Genomic DNA, 25,472 nt, shown 5'->3' with positions numbered 1-25,472 from the left:
GAGGCAGAGCTGTCAGCCTGGCCTGGAGCCCAGCAGATGGTGCTGGGTGTGAGCACAGGGATAGCCACAGGAGAGCCACGAGATCAGCCCCACCACTCTGCCTTAGCAGGGACAGGTCCTGCCTGGCCCACCCCATCTTCCACGGCCAGGTGCCCCTCCAGGTTGGGTGAGGGAAAGGCTGTGGATGTGTCTCCCTGGAATTCAGCAGAGCCTTTGAGCCCCTCTCCCTTGGCATCTCCTGGAGAAGCTGCAGGGCCGTCCTTGGCTGGGATGGGAACTGCCTGAGGGCCGGGCCCAGTGCTGGGAATGGGATTCCCCTGGGCTCCATGCTGGGCCCAGTCCTGTCTGACACCTGTCCTGATGGGCTGGAGGAGGGCACTGTTACCTCAGCTGAGCGGGGTGATGGATGTTGGGTGGGAATGGGATCTGAGGAAGGCTCTGCCGAGGGCCCTGCCCAGGCTGGGTGGATGTGCCAGGGCCACTGCCATGAGGTCCAAGGGGTCAAGGGGCTGCACTTCAGCCACAATGACCCCTGCAGCTCCAGGGAAACCTGGATGTGGCACTGTGCTCTGGGCTGGGTGACAGTGGTTGGTTACAGGCAGGACTCAATGACCTCCCAGGTATTTTCCAACCTCAGTGATTCTGGGATTTGGTTGAATTGCAGTAGAAAGGAGGGGTGAAGCTCTTTGGGTTCTTTTCTATTCAAGTACAAAAACACCACAAAGTATGGAAGACAAAAGAGTAAGAGTAGGTAGTGGAAAGATCTCAAGCAATGAGGCTGGACTGATGGAATTTTGATGTCTGTGGTCAGATCAATGTTCAGTCTTGATCCCTTGGGCTGGTACCCACCAAACAAAAGGTTCAGAGGGTTGCAGACATTGCATTTAGCATGGGAACAGCTGTGTCCCTCCCCAGGGAGATGATTCCTCTGCCAGCTGTACCACTGAGAGCCAGGCAGAGCCTTGAGGTGCAGCCTCCCTGGCAGGAGTTGGGGACATTCTGAGGCCTGCATGGTCTCAGTGTCCCTCTGGCTTCTGCCCACTGCTGCTCCTGGGCTGTGTGGGCACCATGGACCTGAGCAGGAAAGTGGCTCCAGAAGGTGCTGCCTTCCCTCCCCTCCTTTGTTCCCCTTTTCCTGAGTGGCCAGCAGGTGTCTGAGGCACAGCAAAGCATTGACTCCTTCCTGCCCAGGCTTCACACTTCACAACAGAGGTAGGATGTTCATTAGTTCTATTATTTTTTATTATTGCAGGAAGCTAATGAAGTGCATTGAGTTAAAGTAGCTTTGTTAAACAGATCTTGCCAGTTTGAAATGGTGTTTTGTTCTAATCCTGCCCCCATTAATGCAACTTCATTGAATTCAGGAAGCTCTTTCTGCTCTACAGGACATCACAAAATAGCTTAGTTCTGAAGAGAACTGTCCCACTGAATTCAGTGCAAAAAAAATTAAAAAACCCTCAGAACACAGATTTTTTTAACTGGTTGCAGAATGGCCCCGAGGGTCTTTTTCAGCTAGCTTTTTATAGAGAGCTTATTTGTGTTCATGAGATCCCCAGTCCTGCTCTGGCTGAGCTGAGGAACAGTGAAAATAAAGGGTGTGTGGGACTGGGTTATTATTTTCAAATGTTTCTAACAAAATCCTAGGATGAACTGATTTCTTAACTGGTTTGCATTCGTTTACTTCTGTTTGTAATGAAAAACACAGCTGCTTTTCTGGGTTTATATCACAATCAGTTTATTATGACCTGTAAGTACTCAGAGAGCAGTGAAAACCAGTGGGGGTTTCATTCTTGGACTTGTTAAAGGGAGAGCCGAGTTGTTCTTCACTTGTGCTTTGCCTTCAAGGGAATCCTTTCAATGCAGCACTCAGACTGCTCTCACATTCATCTGGGTAATTTCAGGGGAATGATCATGGCAGTACAGAATCTGTTTTTCCCCTACTGGTTTTGGTTGGTTTAGCTGGAACAAGCAAGGCTTCATTAGCACTTTGATCACTTTGTACAGACATTTGTCAGGCACTTAGTGCAGGATAGAAGCATTCAGTTATGTGGCTTTTCAACAATATCTGATGGTGCTGCTTTTGGACATCACTGCTGTTGTAGGGCTGTGGTTTGCCTAAAGCACTTTGCACTGAAAGAATCACACCCAGTCAGGAATTGCAGCTCCTGTCTTGTTATTCCCATCTGATGAGCTGTTTCTTTTCTAAAACACTGCAACTTAGTAAGGATAAGAGCACAGAGAGAGCATTTCCTAGTGAAGTACTACGTTGGTACTAAAGCTTGTCATCCCAGGAATGCTGTTCTACTGCTCTGTTGTAAATCTTTAGAATTCGAGCTTAAAAGTAAGATTTTGTGTGCTAAATAATTATCTTACTTATTGCAGCTTCTTTGCAGAGGGATACCAAATATTCTTGATACCTTCTGTTAAACTTTCAGAACTTTTTCTTATCTAAGAGTCCAAAAGAAGGATTTCTTTGGAAATGGTACTGTATGTATGAAGCTCAGTCATCTGCAGTTTGTTCTTAATTCTAATTTCACTATGGACATACATTTTGCACAGCACAGAAAATGTCATTTAATGGTTTAATACAGGGAATCTTACAGCCCAAAGGATGCCACTGTTACTTGTGAGGACACAGCCCTGTGCACACTTCTTATTCCTAACACACATTTCTCACAGCCCCACCCAGAGCTGAAGGCAGTTCTGTCCCCTGGTGTTACCTTGGCCAAAGTTCTCTTTCTCCTACACTGCTGGATGTACACAGGGGATGACAGAATTGCAACCATTAGTTGTTCAAAAAGCAAATCTTTGTATTTTAGTTCCTGAGGTTTTTCTAGTCTAATCCATGTGTGCTCCTCTGAACTTTTTCAGGGATAAAAGTCAATTGTAAGCAATTCATAAAATATTAATTTCAGCTAATATTTTAACTGTACATAAAAGGCATTTTTTAGCATTCAAAATTGAGCTCCATATTAGCCACTGTGAAGAAAATTAACTCTACCCCAGCCCAAGCCAGCACACATTTCAGTGCTACTGAAAAAGCTACTTGAAACAGTATTAAAGTGTCTAGTGTAACACAGAATCCCAGAATTTTTGGGGTTGGAAGGGACCTCTGGAGGTCACCCAGCCCAAGCCCTGCCCAGGCAGGGTCACTGGGAGCAGGTGACACAGGAGCATGTCCAGGTAGGTTTGGAATGTCCCAGAGAGGGAGACTCCACAGCCTCCCTGGGCATCTGCTCCAGGGCTCTGCCACCTCCAGGAAAACAAGTTCTTCTTCATGTTGAGATGAAATTTTTTGTGTTTTAGTTTATGGCCATAGCTCCTCATTCTGCTGCTGGGCACCACCCATAAGAGTCTGGCACCAACCTCTGGCAACCCTTGGAGGTACCTGTATGAAGCAGCACTGCAGACTGTGCCTAAGCACAGCAGCAGTGCACTTTCCTAAAAGAATTCAGAGCTGTGTGGGACACAGGCTTTTCAGTGCTTCCAGCTGATCCAACACTCCTGAGCTTTCCACACAGCACTCCCACCTGCAGGAGATCCCTGATCCTGCCTCTGCTGCTCACTGGGATCCTTCTCTGAGCAGATTTTTTTCCTGCCACTAAAATGGCAAAGAATGAGATTGTTTTCCCTTCATTTTAGTGAGATGAACTGGCCTGCAGAAAAACTCTGTGAACTTCTGGTGCAGAATTAAGTATCAGGAGCAGGGGCAAGGGAAATGGCAGCCGTGGCTGGACCTCTCTGCTGGCTGCCAGTTAAAATGCTCAAGGCTTCTCTTGGAAATTGTGGTGGTGGCCACAAAATACTTTGGTAACAAATGGAGGTGGATATAAAACCTGTAACACAGGTAATGCCTCTACAAAACCAAGTGTTCACAGAGCTGTTTTCCTCTTTAAAGCTAAAGGAATGTTATAAAACTTTCTAAACCTGTATTCAGCTGAAGTCAGGAGGAAGATCAGCTCAGACAGAGCTTCAAAGGAATGCAGAGATAACAGAAGTGCACTCCAGTATGGCATTTCTAAAGCTGGGTCTTCCAGTTTAGAAGAATTTTCTTTGTACTGGAAGAATATTCTAGGAATAGGTCTGTGAAGGGAAAAAAGAAAAGTAGGATGCCCAGCTGAAGAAACCTGTCTGTCATTAAGAACAGCCAGAAGGAATCTGACTGATGAATTAAATGGATTTGAATTTATAGCAGTTTGCCTACCCTTTATTAAGGTTACCATTCAGGTTTCCTTGTGAAATTAAGAATTTGTATAACTACTGCTATTTACTGTCCCAAAGCAGTGATGTGGTTGGGTTTTTTTAGAACTGTTTTGACAAAGCTAAACATCTCCCTGACAACAGGATCAAGGCCACAGGTGAGAGGACAATCCCCCCAGGTAATTACCAATGAAGCACTAGAGCCTCAGGTGTGATGGCACAGCACTGCCTGGTCGGTTCTGTCAATGATGACATAAGGCTCCTGGCTGTCAGTCTCTTGGGAGTTACAGTTCTCCAGCTTCCCTTCCCTGCCTGGAGCAGAGCCAGCTGCAGGCTGCAGCAGGCTCCTCCTGCCCCGTGCGCTGCTCCTGCCCCCGTGTGAGGGCCGCACATCAATGCTCTGGGGGGGGATGTAGGTGAGGTTGGGGGGCTCTCTGACGTGCCTGAAGCACTCAGAAGCTGGATGTGTCTTAGCAGGATCCATGAATAGTCTCCTGCTGTCAGAAGCAGGAGTGGAATCCTCTGTGTGCCCAGCAGTACAGCACAGACCTGAAGGTGGCTCCGTGTTTGGAGCTGCTCTCTTGTGCAGCTCAGCATCAGTCAGGAAAGTCTGTTTTATTTGGGAGTGATTAAATTCTCTAACGTGCCTGTCACTTGTTCCTGCATAGGCCACTGCCTCAGGCTGGCCAGTTTCCTCCACTGGATATGTAAGTGCTTCCTGAGCATCCTTGATTTGTAGTTCTGTGAAGGTTAAAGACAGCTCACAAACATCTTCTTCCCTGGGGATGCTGCAGTTTTGGGCAAAGTCCTTGTAGGGCAGAGACTTCAGCTCAGTGGGTTCATCACCAGGGGCTGGATCTATGCAGTTTATGGCATCATTAATTTCTGCTTCAATTGATCCTTCTGGGACTCCTGGAGCTTCAAACTCCAAGATTGTTTTGGCGTCACAGGGGCTGTCAACAAACATGTCAAAGGCAGGGGGGCCGCTGGCTCCTGGGGACAGAGGTGCAGGCCCTGGCGCTCGTGCAGCCAACTCTGCAGCCCCTGCCAAGGCACACTCCTCGCTCAGCCTGGCTCCTGGCTCCTTTTCCAAAGCCTTTGGAGAGAGATTCTCACTGAAGATGGGTGTTTGCCCTATGACAATGTCACTGTATTTGATCAGGAAGTCCTCGCTGTCTGAGCACTTGCCCGGGAGATGGGTGCTGTTGGTGCCTTGCCTTTGGTGCTCCTGCAGGCTGCCGGGGGATGCAGCAGCTGCTGACTGAGCCGCGTTCCCTTTGATCCTCACATTCCCAGCGGCTTCAAAGGATGCAGCACAGGTAGCTGAACACTTCTGCTGGGGAGCAAGGCACAAAGGTGTCTCACTGTTCCCTTCATTTCCCAGACTTTCAGCGTCTCCTCTCTGAGGTGTCTGATCTTCCTCATCCTCCTCTCCTCGATGCTGATGTGTTTGTGTTCCCTGCTGTGGGCTCCTCTCCAAATTGCCATACTTTTCTTCATTTGTCATCTCAAGGATGGCTTCACACTCGATTCTTGCCAGGAATATCTCAAATGCAGTCTGCTTCATTTCCTCATTGTTTCTCTTTTTGACAAGTGAAAACTCTGTCGCTGTAGTTGCAACATAACCTATTTTCTCCAGGACTGCTTTCACAAGGTCCTCTGGAAGCACTGGCTGGATGTAGTAGACAAAATTCCCAGTGAAAGTCTGGAATAGAACACAGCATGGAAAAGCTGATGAACACTGGGGGAATGGGTGCAGGGAAATGTGAAAGAGTTGATTTCCTAAAGATCAAAAATACTTCAAAACTTGCTTATAGCTTTCAAAAAACTGTGCTCTAGAAGTCTGAGTTTTGAATTGCAGCGGGTGAGGCTTTTCTAACAGCTCTATTTTGGCAGCCTCTCGAGCACTGCAGCTTTGCTACAGCACACCAGTTTCAGTGAAGTTGTGCCAGTTTAAACCTGCTGGGGTCTTGGTTAAGAGTACCAGTATCCAAAAAGGAAGAGTGTAAGGAAATTATTTTAGTCAAACTGGAGAAACTCAGAAATAAACCTTATGTATTCTACTGAACCTAAGCTTTTTAAACAAACAGAGGCTCACAGAATGAATCACTGAGGTCTTTTCCTAAAGAAACAGACATGATGCACTCACTGTGAATCACATTCCTGAACTGGTGACAAGTCTCTAACACATTCTTTTTCCACGGTTCAGATTCCTGCTGTGAATCTGACTACCCTTGAATTAAACTGCCATTTTTTGAAAGCACCTTTCTGAAGAGAGACTATTCTAACAGAAATATTGTCCAAACACCTCTCTTTGCCCAAGCTGTCTGCAAAACACAAAAAGCTGCTGCTGTGCAACAACTTAAACTGTCCAATCATTGCTTGGTTTTAGAGCCACCTCAGGCACGAGGCCTAGTTTGTAACTGGAAGTGGTTTTTTGGTTTTGTCTGATACCCTGTGATAGGAGAGACTATTCTGAGCTGAACATGACCAACTCCTGTCAAGTCAGAACAGAACAGAGGTGGGAATGCAAAGTCAGGATTTCCAGGAGTGGGGTACCTTGTTTTCAGGCTGCCCAGCTTGGGCCAGACCAAGGCTGACCCCTGAGCATCAGTGTCATAAGCAGGAGGTTCAAGAGAACAAAACTGACCCCCAGAATGGCCACAGCATAATTCTCAGATAAATCTGTCAGAAGGGCCCTGCACTCCTCACCTTCTGTTCCTTCTGGAGGGGGAGCAGCTGCAGGCACTGCAGGGACATCAGAAATACTATTCCATGTATTTCAAATAAAATCTGTACGTGCACAAGGTACTGGTTGTTCTCCAACTCGTGCCTTGCAGTAGAATTATTTCAGGCCTGCAGCAGGCTCTCTTACACTTTGGGTTACCCACATTGGTCTTTAAGTGTAATGCAGCCTAGGATTCCTGTAAGGAAAAGCTGAACCCACTAAGTGTAGACCTGACTATCTTATGCTTTGCCCTGTTTTAGGGAGATGAATGAGAACAGGAATTTAAAGGTGTTTGAGAATCCACAAGCAAGATCCAAGTGCAGGAAGAAGCAAAGAAATGGCTTCTCATCAGCACCTGTTGCCAAAGCAAGGGCAGTAAGTTTGCATTTGGGCGTTTGGGGAGTCTGTTTAAATTTGGGATGTGTGAAGATGGCTGTGTCTTCTGGGCAATGAGATGTGTTCAGTGTGCTGGGGAAGTGGGGTAACCGTGACCACCCTGCTGCAAAGAACAACAGCATTTCCTCTTTCCAAGGGGCTGTCCCTGCCCACTCCACCAGCTGCAGGGTCTGAGCTGGGATCAGGGACCAGAAAGGCACTGGCCCACCTGGCCTTTAGCACCAAGTCACTGGAGATGACCACTGAACACTGCTGAAACCATCCCTGCTTATAGGCAGATTTTGGTCAGAGCTTAGTGTGATGAAAAGCAAAGCTTTTCAGAGTAGCTTTTACCTTCTCTGCTTTCTCACCACAACCAGGGGCTCCGTTCCCTGTCCCCGGAGTTGCTCAGCACTCCTGGCCTCAGCAAGGACAAGGCTCATTAAGGCAAATGAACACCTCTGAGCAGCCCTGCACCGTGCTGGGCACCCTGTCTCGAGCAGGCTGTGCCCCTGACCCCGCTCCGTGCCCCGAGCAGGCTGTGCCCCTGACCCCGCTCCCATCTCCCTGCCCCGAGCAGGCTGTGCCCCTGACCCCGCTCCCAGCCCCGAGCAGGATGTGCCCCTGGCCCAAATCCACCTCCCGGTGCCGCTGCCAAGCTCCAGCCCGGGGAAGCGGCCTCGTAGCCCCAGGTCGGGCGGCAGCGCCGTACCTTGAGGGAGCGGATCTCCCGGCGCCAGGGGCACAACAGGAGGTTGACGCACAGCAGCTCCAGCAGCTCCAGCGCCTTGAGCAGGGCGCGGCCGCCCCGAGCCCGCCGGCAGCGCTCGGCCACGCCGCGCAAGTCCAGGGCCCCGCGGCGCCCCGGGCCCAGCAGCCGCCGCGCCCGGGCCTTGAGCGCGGGGTCGGCGCAGGCCGCGAGCTGTCCCTGCGCCGCGCGGGCCGCCAGCTGCGACACGTACTCCCTCAGCAGCGCCGGCTCCGCCATGGCGGCCCCCCCGCGCCGCGCCTCCGCCCCGCGCCTCCGCCCCGCGCCGCCATTGGCCGGCACCGCCCGCGCGCCGGGCGGCCATTGGTGCTCCCGGCCGTCAGTCAGGGCGGGGGGCGGAGCCCCGCGAACCGAAAGTGAAAGGCGGGAGGGCTGTGAGGGCTCGGGCTGCGCTTGGGGATTGTGGCGGCCGGGGCGCTGAGGGGCGGCTGTGCCCGGAGAGCCCCAGGGTGTTTCGGGGTGTCGGTAGCTCCCTGGAGCGCAGCGCCAATTCTCACACCACGGGGCGCTGTTTCCGTATTTTAATCTGGTTTGCACAAAGCAGGGAGCTCTGGTTACCCACCAAAACCACCTTGGTCATCAGAAGTTTACACTATTAGTACACTTGAACAGAGGCGTCAGCCCTCGTTGGTCACAAACGCTATAATTTTTGTGTTGATTAGGACTCAGACCCCGCTTTGCTGGTTGTCTCACGCTGGTCGGCTCTCAGGGGTGATTGTCCCTGCACTGGGCTCTGGGCCCGTTCATTTGCAGTGGGTGCTCACTGAGTTGGTGATCACGATCTTCCAGAGCTGGAATTCCCTCTCCCCAGGGAAAAGTTTGGGCTCAGTCCTGCCCAAACAGGCCGTTCCTTTTGGGGCTGTCTTCCCTTTCCTTTAAAAGGTCAGCCAAGCACACAGCATTTCCATTGCAATTGCTGCCTACCCCGCTGGAGACCCCCGAGACAAGGTGTGATCCCTGGGCCTGTTCTGTTCCGCCTGCTGAAGCTGCCTCTGCATCCCTGGGCTGGGCAACAGCTGGAAGAGGTTTGTGTCTGCTGTGGGGGTGACAAGTGTCCTGCAGTGGGGTTAAATGAGATCTGTGTCTGCTGTGGGGGTGACAAGTGTCCTGCAGTGGGGTTAAATGAGATCTGGGTCTGCTGTGGGGGTGACAAGTGTCCTGCAGTGGGGTTAAATGAGATCTGTGTCTGCTGTGGGGGTGACAAGTGTCCTGCATGTGGGGTTAAATGAGATCTGGGTCTGCTGTGGGGGTGATGGGTGTCCTGCAGTGGGGTTAAATGAGATCTGGGTCTGCTGTGGGGGTGACAAGTGTCCTGCATGTGGGGTTAAATGAGATCTGGGTCTGCTGTGGGGGTGATGGGTGTCCTGCAGTGGGGTTAAATGAGATCTGTGTCTGCTGTGGGGGTGACGGGTGCAGTGGGGTTAAATGGAGGTTGGATACAGCAGCTGGAGAACATACCTGTTTTTCTAATCTTGATTTTTGGAATCTGAATTTTCAACTCACCACCTGTGGCCACCATGATGTTGTGCACCCGTGTGACTTCAAAAATTGATTAATATTCTCTCATGATTATTATTTTAATTCACAGAAGTCTATGGTCATAATTTCATGTAGAAATTATTTCTGTAGTTTAAGAGAGGAATCATTTGTCAGGCTGTAGCAAGACCACTTAGATCAGTTTGATGTAGTCTCCATTCAGGAAATATATCTTTACTCACCTTGCTATGCTAAAAAATGTTCTGTTTTAACATTTCTGGGATTATTGATCTATTATTTCCTGGCTTTTCATCTTTTCCCTTGAGGACACGTTGCCATTTTCAGTGTCTTGACTTCAGTAATGTGACTCTGTCCTTCTTAAGCTTGGATGCTGATTTGCCCCCCAGAGTGTCCCTGTGCCTTCTAACAAAGATAAAATCCAAATACAAGTGACTGAAGCACAGTGTTGCTTCCTCAGCAGTTGCTCGATCATGGCTACTTCCAGAGTTGTAAAATAAAAAGCACAGAAGCACACCCAAATATGTGTGTGTGTGTTCTTTACTAAAAGTTCTGGATAAGATCAGTGTACTAAAGATTGAAGCAGAAGAGACGACTACAAAAATACAGGGTTGTTGTTATGTAGCAAGAAGTTGCATGTCCAGTTTTCTTTCTGATTTTACTCATGTAATAAAGCAAGTGCCTGTGTTAAACCTGGGTTTCAGCACTGGTATTAGAATTATGCAAGGGTTTAGGATAATATCTGAATTTCTCAAGAGCAACATCACAACCAGCTTTGTTGAGATTTATCCAAGATCTGCAATATTTTCAAGAAACAAAAACATGTTCTTACTGTATCATTACAAGGAGTTTCAACACTTGCAGTAGTAGCACTGGTAGCTATTGGAGTAGCTTCAGAGCTGCAAACTTCTCTCTGTAGTGTTTTATAGCTAATTTTTTTCTTTCTAGTGCTGTCTGTTTGGATTTATAAGCTTCCCCTCCCCCCAGCTTTGTTGGATATCACTCAGTTAAAAAGATTAACAAGAGCAGAAAATGCTAAACTACTCCTTCAAGTGATGGTGGTAAGATACCACAGAAGGCAGTACACTCTGCCTTCAATTCACAATTCGTTTTTGAATTATGTATGTTTGTAATGGATCACATAACCCAGGTATTCAGTGGTAACTTAGAAAAATGCTGCAGTGTGGATGTGGATGTTGTGGTTGGCTCCCATATCTGTGTGACAGCAGCTGGGATTGTTTGGATCAGTCTGTGGTAACAGGATGACAGGATTTCATGGAGTGGTCCATGCCACAAGAGGGAGCAGGCAGATGTGTGTAAGGAATGCTGCCAAACCCAGAGCACAGTGCCAGGGACACTTCACTGCTACTGAAGGAAGAAAGAAAGAAAGACTTGGATTAGTTTTCTATAATTTTACCAATGCGTTGCTAACATGAGGTAATATGTAAATCTCCCACTCTCATCAGAAGTCTACTTAAGGTCAGCTTGTTTTGTAAACCACAGATAGAGAGTTGGTGGAAGGGCAGGAAATTCCTGTTAAAAAGGTTAAAAGCCAAACCAAAGGGTTGCATCAGTAACAGAGTAGTGACGTGTCTGCCATGTGTGAAAAGCCCTCTGTGCCTGTCTGCAGAACAGCCTCACTTTCAGGGGAAAAAAAAATCACATTTCCCTTCTAATCTGGGTTCATTAGATTCCCCCTGGCCGTCCCCAGCAGCAGCCCAAAGGAAGCAGGTCCCAGAGCCTTGCCCTTCTCAGGAGCTGCAGGCAGACCCAGCCCTGAAAGCAAATCCTGTTCTGCACAAACCACCCTGTGCTTCCCCTCCCTTCTGATTCTCCTGCCAGGAAATCTGACTGGGGCACTTCTGTGCATCTCTGGCCCTCAGAGGTGGGGTAGAGTTTGTTTCTCTCATTGCAGGGTGCTTTGCATACCACAAAACTGTTTAAACAAATACTTTATGGAAGGAGCAGTTCTTTTTGTTAAAGACACAAATGTGAAATAGAGCCTACCTTCTAGCAATGCCTGCCAGCAGCTCTGCAATGCAAAAGGGTGCAGTTTTGTTCTTTGGGGTATACTATACTCAGAGTATTGAAAATCTTGCTGAACTGCAAAAGAATTGTCTCATTTTAGCAAAATACATATTTACTGTCATCTACTTAGCAAAAACTGCATGCTTACCTTATATCTCATCATGTGCATATGACTCAGTAATGGCATAATTTATATAGCAGTAAGAATCATATAATTACTTCCCATCTAAGTATTAATTATAATTGTGTCAGTCTTTGGAGTGTTGAATGATGATTACAGTTGAAAATTATTCAGTATATAGAGAAAATCCAAATGCACTTTTAATAATTTGGATGCTGCTTCCTTTAAAACACCATTATATATTTACTGTACTCAGCTTTACATATCCTTTAGTGGGGTTAGAAAATGAAGTCCATTTTCTCAGTGTAAAAAACTTTTTTTTTTTATTTTTTTGTATTTTAGTGAAAATGCCTCTAAGAAATTTCCTGGGGATGAGCCTGTGATATCTCTGCTCCCCTGCCACAGCTCCTTGGCTCCTGTCCCTAGTCCCAGAGGGATCCCAGGCTTGTGAATGCCCCAAGGGCTGGCTGCAGCTCCATCCCTGCTGTTGATGTGCTGGCAGTCACTTCTGCTTCCTGCTAGCACCCAGACTCACCCAGGGGGTTTCCATTAGACACAGAACTTAAAATGACTTTAAAATGTAGAGTGCAAACTAAGAGCTCAACTTTCCTGCAGCAACACGTTTCAAAACAACACAGAAAAGGAGTTTTTCAAGGGAAAGTCCTAAGCAAAGCAAAGGGTTGAGCTCTCCTTGCTCTCTTGTGGGTTGTGTGTTCTCAGCCAGACACGCAGAAGCTTTCAGATAGGGAATGGGACTATTTCAGATGGGGAATGGGACTATTTCAGATGGGGAATGGGACTATTTCAGATGGGCAATGGGACTATTTCAGATGGGACATGGGACTATTTCAGATAGGGAATGGGACTATTTCAGATGGGCAATGGGACTATTTCAGATGGGACATGGGACTATTTTAGATGGGGAATGGGACTATTTTAGATGGGGAATGGGACTATTTCAGATGGGGAATGGGACTATTTCAGATGGGACATGGGACTATTTCAGATGGGACATGGGACTATTTCAGATGGGGAATGGGACTTTCCAGGCAAAAATGAACAACAGGATCTGAACTGTATTTGAGGCTCCTTGGCCGCCTATTGCTGGATTTCAGGGCTGGCCTATAGTCTGCATATTGCAACTTTTTTTTTGCTGGGCTGTAAAAAGGAATGGGGGGAAGCAGATCTTTGTGTCCCCCAGGCGGCTCCTGCCCAGCTCGGGGTGACCGGACACAAGCTCAGGGGATGTGTTGTGTTTCAAACGCGTCTCCAGCCCTGGCAGCCTTGGCCAGCGGCCCCGGGAGGGGAAAAGGAGCAAGGGGAGCCCACGAGTGTCGGGGTCCCCGCTGCCCTGCCCGCCCCAGAGCCCGTTCCGGGACCCCTCGGTGCCACACTCGGGCTCCTCTGGCCGGGCTGCTGCAGGGGAGGCTCCGTGGGAGCCCCGAGTGCAGCCCCGGCAGTCCCTGGGCTGCTGCCGTGCCCTGACCCTGCTGTGCCTGAACTCCCAGCCCAGCTCTCAGTGCCCTGGCACACGGCTGGGAACCCTCGGACTCCCATCCGAGTGTCCTGGGCTCACTCGTTGGGTTCTTTTTCCAGGTCCCTTCTCTCAAAGTTGGGCTCAGAGCTGTTCTGTTCCTGCCCAGCGCAGTCTCTCATTTGCATCACACACAGTTCTGGAGGTCACCGTGGGCACACGGGAACACCCGGGCTCCTTACGGAACAAGACACTGCTTTGTGCCTGGAAGTGCAGCCGTGTGTGGGAATCGGCCTGAGGCGCCCTCTGGGATTCCTGTGCCGTCCCCTGGTTACAGCAGGGCCCGTGAAGAACACGCAGCTCCAGCCTGCACAGCTGCACTGCAGCCTCTGCACTTCGGGGACCTGCTGCCACCTCTCCACCACTTGAGGATGGTTGCTTCTGAGCCTGCTTTGCAATGCTCTGGAAAGCCTGCTACCAAAGGAATAATGTGAATAGTAAAATAATATTATTCTTTTTTTCTGTTGCTTCTACATGACACTGATGATAATCTTTTCCTTTTTAGGCAGTGCTTTGCCTACAGAAACACATAGTTAGACAAAGAGTTATTTAAAAATGCTTTGTTTTCAATACACCGAATGAGATGTACTAGTGACACCTACAATGACAACAAAATGCTCTTCTTTTACCTTCGTTCTAAAACATGCAAAGTGTCATAAAATCAACAAGTAGGCTTGACTGGATAACATTTCTCTTCTTTATGAGTGGCTGATTTCAATGGGTTTTGCAATGCTTCAAAAAGGTCAGATGCACTGCATGTCTGCTGCTCTTTTAAGCTGTGTGATGCCATGGAACACTTTGAAGCACAAACAGGGAAATTTAGGTAAACTTGCAAAATTCACTGTAAAAAAAAATCCCATTGTATCCCTGTTTAAAGGTAGAAAATTAGTAAAACTTCCAGAGGTTTTATTCTTCCATTGGTCTGAATTCTTCAGAAGAATTGAAGGAAGGAGCCACTTTCATTGACAAGGTTTGGGGTCTGATGGCCAGTGGGAGAATGTTCCATGTTTCTGTTGGAGCAGGTGTGCTCACACCCCACTGTCCCGGATGGGGGAGCAGCCTCCGCACTGGGAGATCACCGAGATGGGCTGCTGCAAGTCCTGCAGCCTCACTGCAGAATGTGCAGCCTGTCCTGCAGTCCCAGCTGCTGCTTCCTCTTCCTGGCTGTTACAGATATTTATAGGTATTTCATTTCTTTGGCAAGGGTCCGTAAGGGAATATGGGGGGGGATCATCTGTGGGAATATATATTTGTGTCGCTCCTGGCCCCACACATTCGTCGTAGCTGAAAGAAAAAAAGAAATGTTCATTAGATTCCCAGGAAAAACGCCACAGTACATTATTTCAGCATAACAGAGGCAAGTAAAGTGAGAAGAAAACGAGTGTCTGGTGTTTTATTCCTCAGCTCACATCCTTGCTGACCCTGCCATGTCAGACACTCAAGAACGTAGCACTCAAAAGCACCCAGAGATAATCCCTGAGGTGCAGTGCCGAAGTGCAGTGCAGCCAGTGCTCACTCCTGGCCCGTTCCTGCCTGTCAGAGCCAGGTTAGAAAAGCGTGGGGGAAAGGAGGAGGTGCTGCTGTTTCAGTTGTGGAATGAGGTCTGGGGAGCTCGTGCTGGAGTCTCTAGCAGATGATTCCTCTGTGCTGTCTCTGGAGCTCAGCCAGCGCTGCCCGGGTGGGCAGTCGGGGTGGAAGGGGCAGCAGGATTCCTTGCTGAGCTGCAGAGCTGTGCTGGATAACCTGGACAGGCTCGTGCTGCTCACTCTGGGACTGGGCACAGATCCTGTTCCTCCAAAGGAGCAGCAGTGCAGGGCAGCTGGGCTTTCCATGGACAGCCAGCTTGGCTGCAGCCAGGATTTGTGGTTCTGTCTGTGCCCTGCACAAGAGGGAAACTGTTCCCTCCTGCCTCTGCCCTGTGCTCCCTGGCTACAGGCAGGAGAGATAAAGAGTCACAACATCATCATCTTAAATGGTACACCTGCTTTGTGGCTGCTACTTAACCATTCCAGGATCATTTGAAATCAAATCCTGAAGGGAATGTTTCCTGTCAAAAAAAAAATAAACAAACCTTTCCCTACTGAGTTAACCTGAAAAACATTTCTGCTGGAGCCAGACAAATTAAGAACCTATTTCCTCAGCTGCACTAACTGCAGAGCAATTAAGATCTGGGATATTTCCTGAAAACTGGGATATTGAGCATGTGTTTTCTCAGCAGACTGCAGGCACACACTGTGCCCCTGGACCTGTGTTACTGCCAGGCTAAACCAAGCTCCCAAACCCCAGGCTGGGTGATGGAAATGGTTCTTGGAGAAGGGAGAGGTAAGAAAGTGAAATCAGAGTGCTACATAACTAAACTCAAATATCCATGGGTGGTTTTCACCTCCATTTCATCTTACTTTTATATTCATCAGGACAATGGCATTAAATTCAGACTAGAAAATTTTGATTTCCCTATCAGAAAATAATATTTAAGACCCTAAGCCTGTTCTGAAAATCCTGAATAGGGCTGCTAGATATTTCAGAAAGTCCCAGCATGTTAGGAAATAGAATTGTTTTTTTTTTTTTACAGCAAGTGGAAAAGATGTCGCTCCAGCCTCTACTGAACACACTGAGGCTTTCAAACATACATGGTAGTCTTTGAAAAGTTCTTAGACCTCAGTCAGAGATTGAGGAGCTGATGTCCTCCACTCTCCTTGAGCTCCATGAGGGAAAAGGAACAGCCACTTCTTGCAGGATTCCTATGAGCTGCATCTTTACTTAATTTACATTTTGCTGACCCAAAGCCCAGTGAATTTATTTCAAATCTCACCTCAGGTTTTGACTGACTTAATCAGGCTAACAGAGAGCTCTTACTGGGTCTGTTAGCACAGGGGGAAAGTTTCCATTCAGAAAAGCCCACAGTAAGTGAGTTTCAAGGTGGAAAATTTGGAATCCTTCTGCCAAGACACAAAAGGGAAGAAGCTTCTGGGAAATCTGGCACTGACCTAAAGGAAAAATGGGCACAGTGGGAACTGTTTCTTGCTGCTGTTACCTGATCATCTACAGATGATTCCTCTGCCTTGGGTTTAATTTGATGCCTTTCCTGGACCACAGCTCAGCTTTGTAGAACTGAACTGCAGGCTGGCATAAACAGGGAAATGATCCCTTGCGAAGGAGATTTTAAGGGTCAAGTAAATGGGTGTGAATTATGGTATTAAAGAGTTGGCATTTTAGTGTTTAATTTCAAATATCAATGTATTTGTGTTAGGGCATTTTATCCTTCATACATATGATGGATAAAAATAACAATCTTTTTCTCCAGAAGCAAGTAATGTTCTTCCCCCTCATTTTTTGCAATTAAGATCACATTTTAAAAACTGAGTAAGATAGTAAAAAACACATGCCAGACTTTCAATTAAACAGCTTTTTGGCAGCTTCACAGCTGTGCCTACAGATTGTTGTGGCCACAGAGAGAATTCCAAATAATTCAAATAGTTTTTGTAATATGTTTTTGTAATAGCTTTTTGTATTTTGTTATTAGTTTATGATCTTGATGTTCATTTCCTGTGTTCTTTTCTGTGCACAGGATCTTTGCCTGTAGAACTGACATTGCAAACAGCTCCTGCTCTGTTTCTGCAGATAAGGTTCCTAGCACTCCCTAATGAGGGCAGAATGAACATGAATTAAGGTCATAAAAGAGATTTCAACTTGATATTATTTCCTTCATTTCCAAATGTTTTGTAGGGTTTTAATTTTATTTTTTTGTTTGTTTGGGGTTTTTGTTTTTCCTTGTTTGTATTGAGGTGGGATTTTTTTCCCGTCTGTTTAACAGCTTTAGTACTTTGGTTGTGCTTTCTGACTGCTGTAATAGAGGCATTCCTGTAGGACAAATAATACATTATCAACTCTACAAGCAAGAATTTTCTTTTGCAGTCTCTCCTTCGAGGAGACTTTAATATGTAAACTTACATGATTTTACAAGATCTTTTTTATTAGAGAATCTAAGCAAGTATTTTAAGAAATAATACCCAGTTGGACAGGCACCCACTGTCCACGTGTGGTGGTGTTTGGAAAAACCATTCCTCAAAAGATTTGAAGGATTATTTAGAAAAAATTACAATAGCAATAATTTCTTGCAGGTAAGTAGCAAATATTGATGTGAGGGATGCTGGACAAAATCCTTACTATCATTTTAAACCAAACCCTGATCCCCAATCTGGACCTAAACAGGCAAAAAGATTTGGGGGTGGTGGCAGGTGTGGGGAGGTTGGGAGGTTTGTCTTGGTTTGGTTTTTTATTTTATGTGTGTGTTTTTTCTGGGCCAGATTTCTCCTGGTTTGGCTGCCTCAGAAGCTCCCAGTTTAGTTGGGGGCACCAGGAACACCAGAGAAGTGGAAATGGGGGAGAGATGAAGAGGGGAGATCTGAGACTGCAGCTCACAGGCAGAAATCATCAAACTGCAACCTCAGGAACTGCTAAAGGAGTGATACCCACAAAGAGGTTTGTAATGTGTGTGTGTACTTATCTATGAGTGGGTATAGGTGCATTTATATGTTTGCATATAAATATTTATAAATATAATTAAGATAATATAAATATGTATAAACATGTATAAATATATAAATACAATATATAAATTATTTTATAAATATTATATATTAATATATTAATATATTATAATGTATTATATATTTTATAAATAAATAATATTATAAAATATAAATAAATATTTATAAATATCTATGTTTTGCAACTGACAATGCAGGACCATGAAGTGGAAAAACAAAAATACATGTTCCATCTTTTACAAAAGCCGCCACAATAGTTCCATTTTATCTGTCAGATTCACTTCTGTGAATATATTGGACATGTAAAAAGTAACTCAGGCTTGAAGTTCACTACAGCACTCACAGGAAAATCGTTTTAGACAGGAAAGCAAATGCCTTTGGAAAGTGTTGTGTTACAATACCATAAATAATGGAGCACAGGAACTCATTACACTGCATCTTGTGGATACTAGCCCTGAAAACACCCTTGGCTGCAGTTCTTGTGGTGAATCCACTTTAATCCACTGCTTTCTAAAACTTGTATTATCTGGAGGTTCAGTATCAGCAGGCAGTGATGAGAAGGAAGGGGTGCTGACCATGAACTCTGCTGCTTTCTGCTTTGGTTTTTATTATTATATCTGCACAGCTGTTGTAGACACACTATTGATTTTTTAAGGGATAATTTCCCTAGGAAAAGCAAGGAAAGCTGATGTCTGTGAGCATCCTACTGCACATAAATGTGATTTGAAGAAAGGGGAATGGTCCTCCAAAACGGCAGCAGCTCTCCAAACTGAATAAGAAACAGCCAGCAGCAGTGAAAGCAGCAACACCTGATGGAAGGGAAGCACCAAGGGTTTCTAACCAGAAATCTGCAGTGCCATGCAGGGCAGCCAAAGCTTAAAGCTGTCAAATCTTTGATGACTGTGCTTAGAAAACAAGGAGTATTTCTCTCTGATTTCCCCATTGCCAGACTTTCTGTTGCATCTTGCAGCCAATATTTCCTTCACCTGCTCAGAATTCATTTCTGGAACAATTAAACTAAAGCCCTTTCTAGGAATGTGATCTTGTCAAATGGAAAACTTCCTCAAACATCAGCAGGTTCTGGTGACATGCAAGAATTGGTGGTGGTGTTTAGAATCCAGTTTGTGGATTAACTCCATGGGGAATTAATGGTCAGCCCTCCAAGCTGACCTTGTTGAGTGTGGCAGGAGGGGCAATAACTTTGTGAATTTGTTGGGTCTCATTGCAGTATTAGGATGGGATTGTTGCCAGGGAAAGCCCAAAGAGCTTCTTTAACTGGCTGTCACTCATAAACCAGGAGCCCCTCTCTGGGGCAGGAAGAAGGTTCTGCTGACAGAAATTTTTTAAGATGCAAATAACAAGTGAAAAAAGGCAGAGCTGGGAATGAAGAATTCTTTGTGCAATAGATGTCTCATGGTTCACTCATTTGTGGTACGTTCTGACTGCTAAAATTGCTCCTGTTGCACTGTTTCAAATTTCCTGGTGACCTGCTGGTGTTCTTTTGAAAATGGCAAACAGAACCCCTGAATGTGGAACATCCAAGTGCTGACAGGTTGGAGCTGTGACGAAACAGCACAGAGGATGTTTAGATGATGTTGTTACCTAACAGAAAAGCTGAAATTAGAACAATTGTGCTGTAACTCTCTACAAGAAGGTTCAGATGAAAAAAATAATGATATGTTTGATACCCATGTAGGCATGAGCTGAACTCTGCCTTCTGTGATGGCACAATTTGCTCACAGCCAGGTTTGTAGGAGAGCATCCTGGAAATCTGTCTAGGTTTCCTTTGAGGAATGTTTTCCTAGAATATATATTTTCTTTGGTGATTTATTATTACCATGAGGAAATGTATCAGTTTTGGCAGAAATGCTCCTCTAGTGACATATGTCATGAGCCAGGATATTTTCCTAGGTTTATTTTTGATCCTGACACTTTCAATTTGAGATATCAATTTGATATTTATATAAATATTTATTTTAATGTTTTTCAATAGTAAAACCCAAAGTATTGTTCAAGAAAACATCTAGGGCTTAAATAACTTAATCATTGAAGAGACAGGAAAGGTGGAATTCAGAATTTTTCTGTCTTTTTTTCTGTTCATAGTTATTTCTGGAATTTCCAATTCCTCAGAACTACAATAGGACACTTTGTGTTAATGAGCACTGAAAGGCTGCATGTTTGTTCTGCACTCTGTGTCAAGATAATCTTGAGGAAGTTATGACTTTGATGGATAAATATTAAAGAGGAAAAATGAAATTCAGTGTAAACTGTTTTCATGAGAAAATATTTCACATAAAATTTGAAACCAATATAATGCAGTTTCATCATAATTGTCCATCTTTAAATGATTGAAATAAATGTTTAAAATAAAACAAGTCATTTTAGGATGAAGATTTCATATGATATAATTCAGCCTGGCATAATTTTATACACAGTAAGAACAGCTTGGTCATCAGCAGTGTTTGGTCTCTGGATTTCTGTAAGCATTATACAGTAAAGGATGCTGGGTACTGGTTGAGTAACAAGAATCATTTAAGATAAATAAAAATTTGTAGCTTCCCAAGCCATGGAGTTAATCCACAAACTGGATTCTAAACACCACCACCAATTCTTGCATGTCACCAGAACCTGCTGATGTTTGAGGAAGTTTTCCATTTGACAAGATCACATTCCTAGAAAGGGCTTTAGTTTAATTGTTCCAGAAATGAATTCTGAGCAGGTGAAGGAAATATTGGCTGCAAGATGCAACAGAAAGTCTGGCAATGGGGAAATCAGAGAGAAATACTCCTTGTTTTCTAAGCACAGTCATCAAAGATTTGACAGCTTTAAGCTTTGGCTGCCCTGCATGGCACTGCAGATTTCTGGTTAGAAACCCTTGGTGCTTCCCTTCCATCAGGTGTTGCTGCTTTCACTGCTGCTGGCTGTTTCTTATGCAGCAATAATTTGCACCTCCAGAATGGAACTGGGGCAGGTGTAAAGAGAGGCTGGTCAGAAGGTGCAGCCTCCCAGAGATATTTTTGATGACAGAAAGCAAAGGGAATTCTGTGCCTCAGCCTCCCAACACATAGGCTGAGGTGTGAGAGCATTTCTGACTACAAAGACAAGAAAAAAAGAGAAAGGTGTGGATGTTTAAGAGGAATAGAAAAGTCAAGAAATAAACTCATAAAATGGCTGTAAACAAAGTTAAGCTTGAAATAAGAAGTTGGCCAGAATAATTGGGAATTTACTTGTTTTTATCCCTAATACTGATGAGGAACAGTGGTGGGATGTGAAGGGAGGGGCTTTAGAGTGTTTGGAATTTGGAGTTAAAGGAACTGAGAGTTTTAGCTCATGTCATGATATCTAATGGACTTAGAAACCTGTCATATTTCCAGTATTTTTTACTTACTAACTGAAAATCTCAGTGGGGCTATTGAAGTAAGAGCTGAACTTAACCCCAAATGTCTATCTCATGCTTTGCTGTCATTGTAATGTGGCAAAAGCTCCTCACTTGGTTTGCTCTCAGGAAAACAGGCCTTGGCAAAGGAATACAGCACAAGATAGCAAGATTTTATGTCAATTCCCTGAGAGCCTAATTCTGCCTTTCAAGAAAATCCAGGAGGCTGGCTTGGCTAACTTGCATCTTCAGAAGTGGAGGATGGGAAAGAATGTCTTAAAAAAGCAAGTCCCTTAAGTAGGACTATTTTAAAAATACCTATTTAAAGGGAAATTAGTGACTACTTTAATACAGGAGCATTTCCTTTTCCCATTTAAAAGTAATTTTAAAATTGATTTCCCCATTTAAACAATGCAGGCTGAACATGGCTGTTGAGAATACTGGGATTTATCAAGCCTAAACAAGATCATTTTCTCTAGAACAAATCCTGTGTAGATTAGGCAGGGTGAGCAGCTGAGGAAGAGTGAGCCCACAAACAAACCCTCACACAATGTAATTTAATATGAATACTGGGATAGAGGGGCTGAATGTTTTTTATCTTCGTGTGCCCTGTGGGGAACATTCAGTGTGAAGTATGGAGAGCATTTCTGTGGCTTCCATGAAAACCATTCCTGAAGGTAAATCCCTGCACCCCCCTGAGCAGTCATTCCTCAGGGATGTTCTGTGTTAGACACGAGTCTCAGATGCAAAAGGCAATAATCTTGGTTGCCTAAAGCTCTCTACATACACTGATATCCAATCACTAAGGAGTGAAAAAGCACTTATACAGTGGGGTGAGATGCATTTTCCCTGGACACAAGGTGGGAAGTTTATAAAATCCCTTTCCTGCTGTGAAATCTCCTCATTGCTTGGATTTTATTGGCTCTCCTAAAGAAAATGCAATAATTTTAAATTTACTTGGACTTTGCTTGGTACTGTAATTAAATCCATTTCAAACATGTGGGCTCAACTCATTTTTAACCAGCTTTCTTACTACATATTTGTAAGAAGATAATTAGCAATGCTCACTAGGAATGTGTTGCAAATAACTCAGCTCAGTGAACAAAAGCTCATGATTTTGTCTATAAAGATTTTATCCCCACAGTGCCAACAGCGTGATTTTATTCACACCAGCACAGTGAATGTTGAACAAAATGGCAAATATTTGATTTACAGGCTTTCCAGTGTTTCTTTCCAAGCCATATTGACCATGATGATAGGTAAGATGTGGCAGGGAGATTGTGCTTGTATTCTGTGTTGGTTGGATGTATTCAGTTTTCTCATGTGAGGGGATTAGAATTCTGTGGTTTGGAATTGTTGGGAGATCACTTGGACCATCTTTCTCAGACTGAGTTTCTTAGAAACTTTGCCATGTCTGGTGACACAGACTATGAAACATGAACTTCCAGCCCTACTGCAAGTATCTGTACATATCAGAAATATGCTCTGAAATACAAACCCCTCATATTCTGAAAGTGTTTGGTTCATGCCCCCTGTATTTTGTTTTTCTATTTCCCATCTACACCCATGTAAAATCAATGTGACAGATGCTAGCACAGATCTGAGATTCATTAAAAAGCCATTAACTGTCCTAAAGGGATGTTTATGGATAGCAGCACTGTATATTTTGGGCTGTCAAAACAAATTGACCAAATGGCTTCTCTGTAACCATCCTGCAACTACAGCAGGCTAATGACAAAATTCCATGCCTGGCATCCCTCTAAATCTAATGCAAGAAAGGGGTTAGTGGAAGTGTCTGTGGGGACAATCAGATTGAGTCTCAAATGAAATTTGTGATTTAGAGATCAGGGCAAATATTAATATCCCAAGGCATTTTTCAAAGATTAATTTACCAATAACATTTTTTCTATAAATAGTGTTTTATATAAACAGTGTTATTTGACTTCCAGCTGGAGAGCAGGAAGTCAGGGCAGGCCTGAACAGGGAGCTCTTCCTCAGCCACAGACATGGGCACTGACTCTTCTGTTTCATCAGCCTTCCCCTTAAATCCCCTTTCCACTCGTTTTGTGTTTTAAAGCTCAGCTCTAAAATCTACCTAATCCATTCTAGACTAACCACCTCTTGGCCAAATAAAGGTGTTGTGCTTTCTACTGAATTTCTGGAGTGTGGTCTGGCAGGAATGGTGTGAGGAGCCCTGGGCTGCACACTCCTGGCTGCCTGCTGGGCTGCAGGTGGCCTTGCAGGCTCTGCCAGCACCAGGATAAAGAAAATTATCCTGGCAGCACCCACTGTTTTTAACTCACTGAACTCTCTCACTTCAAAGATTTTTAAAAGTTATTTACCAGTGCAGTTACTTTCCTTGCTGCTCTTCATTTCTGTTCTGCTGATGCCACAGCTGCATTATTAGCTTTTGGCCATGCTAGTTTAGCTTTAAATTACATCTTGCCCTCCAGGAATTAATAGGAGGAATTACATTCATTTAGGCAGTGCTGCGTTTCAGTAAGCCTACTCTTCAAAATATTATCATATGCAATGAGATTGATCCAAGGGAGTTAATATTTTAAATGCACAAGGTCAGGCATGTCTTATTTTTGCTTACAGACCATGTCTGACAGTCAGCTTTCAAATAATCTCCATGCTCTACTAATTAAAAATAGACACTGCAGTGTTATACCATGCAGAAGAATATAAAGGAAGATGTACAGGAATTTTTCAGGCTTTACATAATTCAGTAATTCAGACAGTGCCTCTCACCCAGTGCTTTTCTGAACAGTTACAATGGTCTGGAGAATGCAATAATAGCAAGTTTCAAATTCTCCATGTAGCTTTGTTTTCAGCCATCTGCTTTCCCTGAAGTTCCCCAAGTTGTGTTGCTAAGATATAAAATTTAGTACGATTTTGATGATTTGCCCAAGCAACTTTTTCTAGAATATTTAACTGCAGTAGCAGTGAGACAACAGCCACTGACAATGACCTTTGGACCTGTAATTACGATGAGCAGTGTTTTCCTGTGTGTGCAGAGTGGATCCTGGGCCCTCAGTCCATTCAGCCCAGCAGGGAATCCCTGCCCAGGAGAAGGCAAGGGCTGGAGAGCTTTATCTGTCCCAAAATGATTCTGAGAACAGGTAGGACACAAGATAATTAACCCTTGCCAGGCTTGTTACAGAAAAATGAGAATAATCTGTGCTATCCTGTGTCTCATATCTCCTTCAAACAGAACTCCAGAGTGATGGAAAAATCTTCCCTGTGCATGTTTCAAGCTGCAAATGGCAGCATCCTTTGGTATAATCCTTGATCTGTCTGCTAAAGAAATATATTGTCAGTTTGTTGTCAGGAATCTGGCCAGCTGCCCACTCCGAGTCTTGCTTGGGTGTCAGCTGGCTGCCTTTTATTAATAAAGACTCATGGGTGTGGGCCCAAAATCCAGCCTAAATTCCTAAGTGGGTTTATATGAAGTTCTACACATTTAGATACCATGCTCGGAGTAACTTTTCACATGTGAGCATTCTGCTAAAATATTTACACAATCCCTGAAAGCCCATTTGTTATATAGGATGAGTTGGTAATACATAACAGGCTGCTTGTAGAACATGCATAGAATAAATAAAGCAAAGGTCCTGGTGTGCTCACAGTGCTGAGTTGCTCTGTATCACAGTCAGAAAAGGGCTGGTCTTATTGTGGTTTAACTCAAACCAGAGTCTGCTTAAAAGGAAGAAAAAAAAAGAAATAGAAAGTGGGGGCATGGCTGTTCAACAGCTGTTTGTAAGGCACAGCACTAGAGAAAGCTTGAAGTGATGTTCTGCTCAAAATGATTTCTGTTGGTTCATTGCTGGGAGTAACTGAATTCCTTCATTTCTGGACCTCAAGGTGCCCAAAGTGCAGCTCCTGTGGCTCATGAGGCTCTTCCTGTACCCTGTGAATGTGGGCACACAATTTAGGAGCTGCTGTGTAATTTCTGGAATTTGTTTTTCTGTTTTTCTGTTTCCTCTGATCTGAACACTCTCAAGGTCAGTAATAAATGTAATGTGGAAGTTCTTGGGGTAAGTTTATTTTTGACTTCAAAACTTTGACTTGTAAATGCATTTCTTTCAAAGAAAGATGATTGTAAGTAATTCTACTTGTGTGTTTCATTAGTATGTCATCACTATGATAACTTTTAATGTGAATGTCACTGAATGAGAATTCCTGTCCACATCTTTATTTAGTAAAAATGTATTCTGCTAAGGAAAACTTGAACTTACACTGAAGCTAAACAAGGTCTGTCTGTATTCAGAGTTTGTGTGAGCTGAATTTTTGT

General features: G+C 44.8%; 2 protein-coding genes and 1 long non-coding RNA gene across 6 annotated transcripts in view; 1 reads left to right on the top strand and 2 right to left on the bottom strand.

The window, feature by feature from the left end:
- Window positions 1–1,709: 1,709 nt before the first annotated feature.
- On the bottom strand, window positions 1,710–8,299 carry LOC111934815 (uncharacterized). The gene is made up of 2 exons (XM_086847676.1): window positions 8,016–8,299; window positions 1,710–5,905 (listed from the first exon to the last, which is right to left on the bottom strand). Exons 1-2 carry the CDS (start codon window positions 8,289–8,291, stop codon window positions 4,406–4,408), a joined length of 1,776 nt encoding a protein of 591 aa, XP_086703802.1. The 5' UTR covers window positions 8,292–8,299; the 3' UTR covers window positions 1,710–4,405.
- Window positions 8,300–8,374: 75 nt separating this feature from the next.
- LOC111934826 (uncharacterized) lies at window positions 8,375–25,207 on the top strand. The gene is made up of 5 exons (XR_015275410.1): window positions 8,375–9,097; window positions 15,468–15,571; window positions 16,818–16,919; window positions 17,557–17,731; window positions 21,305–25,207. It is a non-coding gene; the product is annotated as an uncharacterized LOC111934826 (long non-coding RNA).
- Window positions 10,089–25,472, bottom strand: part of BEAN1 (brain expressed associated with NEDD4 1) — a 56,137-nt gene continuing 40,753 nt past the window's right edge. For 3 of the 4 annotated variants that reach the window (XM_086847652.1, XM_086847653.1, XM_023934997.2), the window contains one exon: window positions 12,092–14,533. In XM_086847652.1, coding sequence (XP_086703778.1) covers window positions 14,278–14,533 — 256 coding nt within the window. In that variant the 3' untranslated portion in view covers window positions 12,092–14,277. Of the gene's footprint in view, window positions 10,935–11,573; window positions 11,670–12,091; window positions 14,534–25,472 lie in introns of those variants that run through there. The other variant, XR_015275409.1, reaches the window with a different exon arrangement.

The sequence above is a fragment of the Cyanistes caeruleus genome, chromosome 12 (assembly GCF_971803275.1).
Source record: "Cyanistes caeruleus chromosome 12, bCyaCae1.hap1.1, whole genome shotgun sequence".
NCBI classification, from domain to species: domain Eukaryota; kingdom Metazoa; phylum Chordata; class Aves; order Passeriformes; family Paridae; genus Cyanistes; species Cyanistes caeruleus.
This window is presented reverse-complemented; position numbering and strand designations above follow the sequence as displayed.